We start from the raw sequence: 7014 nt of genomic DNA on the forward strand, positions 1-7014 counted from the left end.
GTCAGCTGAGACTTCATTTCAAACCCCTGGCTTTAATTTTACCTGCAACAGGTGGCGCAGTTTCAACATGCTCACACTGGATGAAATATAAGGCTGCTATTTGTAAAAGGACACCTCTGTACCATCCTCTTGGCCCCTGTGACTGTGTGTATGTGTGTGGGGGGGTGTGTGGGTGGGTGTGTGGGTGTGTGTGTGGGGGTGTGTGTGTGTGTGGGGTTTGCAGGGATCTGTCTGGGCATGTTACAGCCATGTGTGGACAGGGGGAGCATGAGCTGGGGCAAATAGACACATGATGAGCCGTACAGGATGCATGCACGGCTTGGATTGTAAACAATGTAAAGTAACCACGACTGGAAAGTCATGCACTGATAGTAATATGAAGTGTATGCATTTACTTTTTATTGTAAAAATCAATGGTGAAAACCAAAGAACAAGTACGAAAAGCATTAGAAAAACATTTTTACAAGGTTAAAGTGATTCTTGCAGCAACAAAATTTGACGTTCTATCAATATGGTATTGGGTAATTTTCTTGTTCAAAATAAACAAAAAATCCAAAAGTCCAAAAAATCAAATTCATGGATAACAATAATAATTATATTTTAGCATTAAAAATATCATTTGGGCTAAAGAGCTTCTTCATATTGGTGTATTAACCATTGCAGAAACATAAAAAATGATTTTGGTAATTACCAATGCTGTAAATTTAGGGCAGCTAACCACCCTAACCCTTACTTTGGTTAGGGTTAGGGTGGTCTAATACATTTGTTAAGCACTGTATGTATATATATATATATATATATATATATATATATATATATATAAATTGCATTTTATCAAAGAGGAATATGTCAAAAGTATAGAAAAATTGTGCAAAATCTCAAAACAGCATTGTTGCATTATGTCAAAATGCAGTCTAAAGTGTTTGTTTGCTTAAAAGCCAGTAAATACCCATATTTTCACATTGATATCACCACTGCAAATAAAAATGGTAACAATGATACCGTCACAAACACTGACACAATAAACAGGTTCAACAAACACAACAGCAGAGTCAGACCAACAGCTGAGACCTGGCATACAGCCTCGGGATCTCATCGTGACAAGTGAAATCTCATGATTTAGAGCGGGCTCAAAATAGCAGCTTCAGCTTTTGTGAAGTCAAACAGGTTCAGAAGTGGTGGTGCAGCTGGATACTTTGTTTTTATAGGTGTTGTCCATGAAAAACAGAAAATACATGGCATATATAAGGCATTTAAAGTATCAAAACCCTTATTTCTATGAATATTTGATATCTAAATGCATTTTTGATTGTCTTTGAGTCCATTTTGATGGAGACTTTTCTGTCTGAGATAAATTAATAAGTACTAACATCCAGACATGAAAAAGATAGTAGCTATGATTTTGCCCATGTCTGTGACACGTGAGTGAGAGTCAGAGAGCCGTGGTCAAACAGTTTATACGGCAGAGTCCCCTTTGACGTCCAAGTGTCCGTCTTCGGGTCATAGCTCTCAAAACTATCTGAGTCCTCGATGACGTCATGGCTGTTGATGTGGCGTCCACCTGTGACGTAGAGTTTGTTGTTGAGGACGGCGGCTGAGTGATGCATCCTCCTCTCTTTCAGGTTGGCACACTTGATGAACCGGTTGGCCTTGGTGTCGTATGCGATCATTCTCCTCGTGTATCCTGTGGCAGAGGAGACATTAATCTGAGACAGACAGCACGTGTGACTAAGGACTCTTAGATCTGATTTATTAGCAATAATATTGATGTATAAATGGCATTTTTTCTTCTTTTATCTTTGATAGTTTTATTTATCTGTCCTGTACCTCCAATGATGTAGATTTTTTCATCCAAGACAGCAGCAGGAGCGGACACATTCTTCACTGTTCTGTTCTCCATTTTGGACCACATGTTCCTGGCAATGTGATATACCTGAAGAAGTGAAGGAAACAGGGTTAATCATAGAACAAAGGTAAATGTTTATAAAGGATAACCAAAAATAATTCAAAGACAACATGCACCCCATTTACACTTGGTATTTCAGCGTGATGTATTCAGACTTGCTCTCTGGAAACACGGTGATCATGCCTTTACATTTAGACTTGTATTCTTAATGCATTCTTTACTCTTCATATTCTAGTATTGATATAATCAATAACTTAGGGATTAAAACCTGCAGAAACAGGTCAGATTACTAACACTAAAAAAAACACTAAGGATAGTTTGTCTTTGGTTTGATATATATATTTATATATATATATATATTTTTATCACACAATACAGTTATAGATCATCTTCATTGTTGTAAAGCCTCAGCTGAAAAGATGTTTTAAGATAAGTTAGTTAATTATTTTGTTTCAGTTAACCTTGGTATGGATTGTGTTGACGCCTATAGAACCAAACCCCGTGTGAGCCAGTCTACCTGCAGATGTGGTCGGGTAGATATCCTAACACTCTAAACTCATCTCTTACATAATTACACTATTTATTATCCTGTTTTTTCAGCAAATTTTGCTCTCTTCACTTTAGACCTCTTATCTTATTTAGGCTTCTATATATTGGTTTAATAGTTTAATATTAGATGGAGATATTAGTAAAATTCCTTGTATAATCACACTTTCCAGACCAACAACACTGATTCTGATCACAACATTTCCATATGCAAATCATTTTGCAATACAAGATGTAAATGTGATCTTAGTGACTGGAGAACAGTGTCCCACCTGTATCATTCTGACCGGGTTCTGCATTGCATCCTCTCCTCCAAACACATAGATCCTCTGATTTGTTGCAGCCACTGCAGGGTGCAGCACTGCCTCTGGCATGGGTGCCATGGTCTCCCACTGGTTGAACATGCTGTTAAACCTGATAACAGAATTTACAGACGCTTGTTATTTGGCATAATTTTTATGTCTGATGCTGTTTGTGTTGTTTCTTATGAACTCACCTCTCTACGCTGGCTGTCAGTCGTTTGTCAGGGCCGAGGCCACCCAGAATGAATATGAAGTGGAGGTAGGAGACACTCTGGTGGGCAAAGCGAGGCTCCAACATAGGCTCTGCCGTCCTCCACTGGTTGGTCTTTAGTGAGAGGGTGTAGACGGTTGTACTTACTTGGCAGTGTTTCGTGTTTGTGGTGAGTCCTCCAATGACATACAACACGCTGTGGAGGGCGACATAGGAGGCTTTATACAGACGAACAGGCAGCTTGGCGAGCCATTGCCATTTCTCACTATTCTCATCAAAGACAAGGGCCTCCCTGGAGGTCTGCTCATTGTTCTTTCTCCCTCCCACCACCACCAGCATGTCATGGCAGGAGTATCGCCTCGGTGTTATCCATAGAGGCTTGAGGTCCACTGCTGTGTCGCCGATGCATTTTGTGCTGACAGCAAACATGAGCCGTCTGACAGATTCGATGAGCTCGGTGCAGAGGGTGGACGACTGGATCAGAGGGTCGTTGGCTATGAACTGGAAGAGGTAGGTGGGATGAATGTAGCGAAGACGAACTTTCTTGAAAAGGTCACTGATGGCACCACGCCTGGATAAAGGATCATGGTGGATCCAAGCAACAAGAGTCTCAAAGACCTGCTCCTCCTCAGCACAAAGACTGTCATCCTCCAGGTATCCCATGAGCTCCGGTAAGGAGAGCTCGCACAGATCCTCCGACACTGACACATCAGAGAAGCTCCTCATGGCCATCTCTTTTGCTTTGTCTCTCAGACTGTTACAGTTCATGATCTCAGACAGTCTTATCATACTCAGACAGTTTTCAGGGTTCAGCTGATCTTGCAGGAAGCTCGAGCAGGCCTCAAAGAGTCGGCCATATTGCAACATGGACGCCGCCTGCATCAGAGGAAGCACAATCTCCATGCTGATACTAATGAGTCCTGTGTAAACATAGTCAATAACACTGCTCAGTATGTTTGATGTGACACCTTTTATGTTAATCTTTGTCTGCTGTTTTTCCAGGAAATTGTTGCAGAACATGGCTCTGAAGTAAGGGCTGCTGGAGACCAGGACATTACGATGACATGGGATCTCTGTGTGTTCTGAACACAGGGAGACATCAGTGAGGATGTTCTCCTGTCTCAGTCTGTTCAGCTGCAGCAGCAGGCTGGACGATTGCTCCTGGTCTTTGTAGTGGAAGATCTCCACAGCTGGTTGGTCCATGTTGAGGAAAGAGACCATCAGGTGACCTGCAAATCAAGGGTTATTAGTTTTCGCTTATTTAAGCCCAAATATCTCCAAATGGTTGCTCATTTTTAGCCCTTTAAGGGCTTGTTGTAAAACATCACTATCAAGCAAAATTATTCTAAACAGCAATTATAATCAAACATGGGAATTTTTTTTAACTAGGGCTGCCAAGATTAATCAAATTGATCAAGATTAATAAAAGCCCACAGTTGGCACAGAGTTTTTTTAAAATTGCAATTAATTGCATGATTTATTGTCCCTTTCAACATGCTTTGGTTAATCCATGTCAGGGTCTCTCTGCAGCCACAGTGATGTAAAATAAGTCCACCCCTGCACCTCAGTGTGTCATTTCACCATAAAATTTCCCAGACAGCTATGTGGACAAGTCAAAAGTCATCTGCATCTAGTTTTATCAAAAATTATTCTTTTTAATGTTTCCTTTTTTTCTTAATCCATACCAAGTTCTTTTTTTCTGCAGTTTGTAAATCTTCGATCTACCCATGAAAGCAGATCTGTATCTAAACATCAAGGCAACTACCTTAAAGTTAAAATGGTAGAAAAATCCAAAATTACTCAAAACAGCTTTGAATGCAAAATAGTGGAATTAAAATGCAACAAAATTATGCAATTAATCATGATAAAGAAATCTATGATTAATCATGAAAAAAATTGTAATCTTTTGACAGCCCTAATTCTTAAATATCTACCACATATCTTGTCTTGTTTTTATTTTTATTTTTTAATATTACTACAGAAATAAAAGTTTAATCCAGGTTTAATAACCACACTACAACTGTCATTGATCAGTAAGGAAGCACTAACTAGACATACATTCATGCCATTAGAAATTATCAGTTTTTTTGAGATGTTGACTTATTTATGTTATTATTATGTTATGACGATGCTGGATTTCCCCTGATAACTGATTCGTTTTAAGATCTTAAGAAACACATTAAAATTAAACAATTCCCATCTTATTCAAATCTTCGTCACCAGGGCAACTGGACTTGCTTGAGGTCCTTAAAGACGTTTCGCTTCTCCTCCAAAAGGCTTCTTCTGTTCTGAAGATGATTTTAACATGTATAGATAAAAGTCAGTATTTTTATTTGTTTGATTATGAATGAGCCCAAGAGATTTTTCCAACTTATCAACAATTAACACTGTTATAAAACTGACTCCATTTCTGATGCTGTGCAAAAGTGGAGAGAGCAAAATATATAATTATTAATCATTTAATGCTTCAATGGAATTACTATTTTCCAACATTTCTAATTCATTCATATAAATTATATTTTCCATTTAAAATAGTGCAAAAATAAAAATGTGCACCTCAAATAAATCACTTCGATCACATTTTCTCAAATTAAAATGCACTGATTTATGAAGTCAAACAGCCAGTATTATTTACGTTTTACAAACTTTCTCAACTTTTAAAGGGTCTTTTTTTTTAAACTGAGTTGTATTATTGGCATATCAGGCCAGTCTTGCACAGTTGCACTCAGATACAGTATGATATGATCAGGGCTGAGAGTTTTACCGTGTGATTACTGTGGGGACGAGCTGTACAAGTAGATTACCACACAAACACCTCTGCTGCTATTTCAGTTGTGGCATTGTCTTTTTTATTTTATTGTCATGAAACAGTTGCTGCCTCTGTTATGTGATGCTGTTTAAGTCCCTCAAGATGGTTTTGCTTCAACTTTGAGTAAATCAGACAGATGCAAGAGGATTATTTCTTTCATTGGATGAATTAGATATGAGAGAAAGGAGCAATGATCTCCAATAAATGTAATCATCTGTGTTAACAGCAGCATAACACAAGATATGAAGTTTGATAGATGATTTTGCACATTTAAATTTGAAATTATCTTGCACATTTAAAAAAAATCACCATGGAATTTTCAGTTCTTTCCCACTCATCTTTCGGTTTTTGACATTTTAAACACCGATTTCACCAAAAAAGCACAGTATATGAATTTCTTTTGTTTGATGAGTTCCCTCATAAAGTTCATTCAGAGTCATGCAAACATCACGTATACAGAACAGCAGGTTAAATTCACTATCAGCTCATGAAACTGAGGTGAAATCCATCCCTTACCCGTCCCTCTCTTCTCTCTTTATATGTGTCTTTTTTTTTTTGTCGGTCCCTCTTCCTATGAAGTCAGATCTCAGCAGAAAATCTGTCGCCTTGACATTTTCCTGATCCTTCTTCCTCGTTTCTCTCGTGTTGATGTTGTGTGACTGTATGTTCTGACCGCCTCCGTCTCTGTCTTTGTAGCAGCGTGTTGCGTACTGTTTGTTGATGTGGTCTCTTTCCACGAGGCCTCTGTGTACATTCCTCCTCCAAAAATAGAGCCGCACTTTGGCAACATGGCTGCAGACTCACTTGTGATTTATTAGGGTTCTTTCTCAGTCTATGTCTGTCTCCCTCACTTCTATTTTTCTCTCTATTTTTGTTTTTTCCCCTTTTCTCTCTCATATCACCACTTCCCTATTTCTTGTCTATTTTGCATTCCTGTTCAGTCCATCATCTGTATTTGTGTCTGGCTCATGACTGCAGCAGAAAGAGCAGCTCTGATACTTGATAAGAGTTTTGGCTGCTCGCTCTGCTGTCTGCACTGGCTGAAGGCAAAGTCAGACAAAAACAGGATCAGCTTGCTTTATTAGCTAAAAGAGGTACGATAAAGCCTATGATGTAAAGGAGCAACATTAAAAACTTGCTGGCCATGAAGATCGATGTCACAACAAAACACCACGACTCTGGTTTGACTCTTGGCTTAATCAGTAGTATTTTGTCCACCTGAATCTGATTTTTGTATCAT

At 38.7% G+C, this 7014-nt stretch overlaps 1 protein-coding gene across 2 annotated transcripts; it reads right to left on the bottom strand.

The window, feature by feature from the left end:
* Positions 1-769: 769 nt before the first annotated feature.
* Positions 770-6542, bottom strand: klhl38b (kelch-like family member 38b). Of its 2 annotated transcripts, none has more exons than XM_041792464.1 (5): positions 6291-6538; positions 2949-4194; positions 2725-2866; positions 1828-1933; positions 770-1684 (listed from the first exon to the last, which is right to left on the bottom strand). In XM_041792464.1, the coding sequence occupies exons 2-5, from the start codon at positions 4184-4186 to the stop codon at positions 1395-1397; spliced, it is 1776 nt and encodes a 591-aa protein (XP_041648398.1). In that variant the 5' UTR covers positions 4187-4194; positions 6291-6538; the 3' UTR covers positions 770-1394. The 2 variants fall into 2 exon arrangements, with proteins under 2 accessions (XP_041648398.1, XP_041648400.1); XM_041792466.1 differs by having other exon boundaries at positions 1574-1706; positions 6291-6542.
* Positions 6543-7014: the final 472 nt, after the last annotated feature.

The sequence above is a fragment of the Cheilinus undulatus genome, linkage group 8, assembly GCF_018320785.1.
Source record: "Cheilinus undulatus linkage group 8, ASM1832078v1, whole genome shotgun sequence".
Lineage (NCBI taxonomy): Eukaryota > Metazoa > Chordata > Actinopteri > Labriformes > Labridae > Cheilinus > Cheilinus undulatus.

Excerpts from the sequence above, each read along its gene's own strand:
- klhl38b (XM_041792464.1), bottom strand. The coding sequence starts at position 4,186 with ATGGTCTCTTTCCTCAACATGGACCAACCAGCTGTGGAGATCTTCCAC. Across the intron at positions 1,934-2,724 it reads ACCCGGTCAGAATGATACAG|GTATATCACATTGCCAGGAA; the intron begins GTGGGACACTGT and ends TCACTTCTTCAG. Across the intron at positions 1,685-1,827 it reads AAAAATCTACATCATTGGAG|GATACACGAGGAGAATGATC; the intron begins GTACAGGACAGA and ends CCTCTGCCACAG.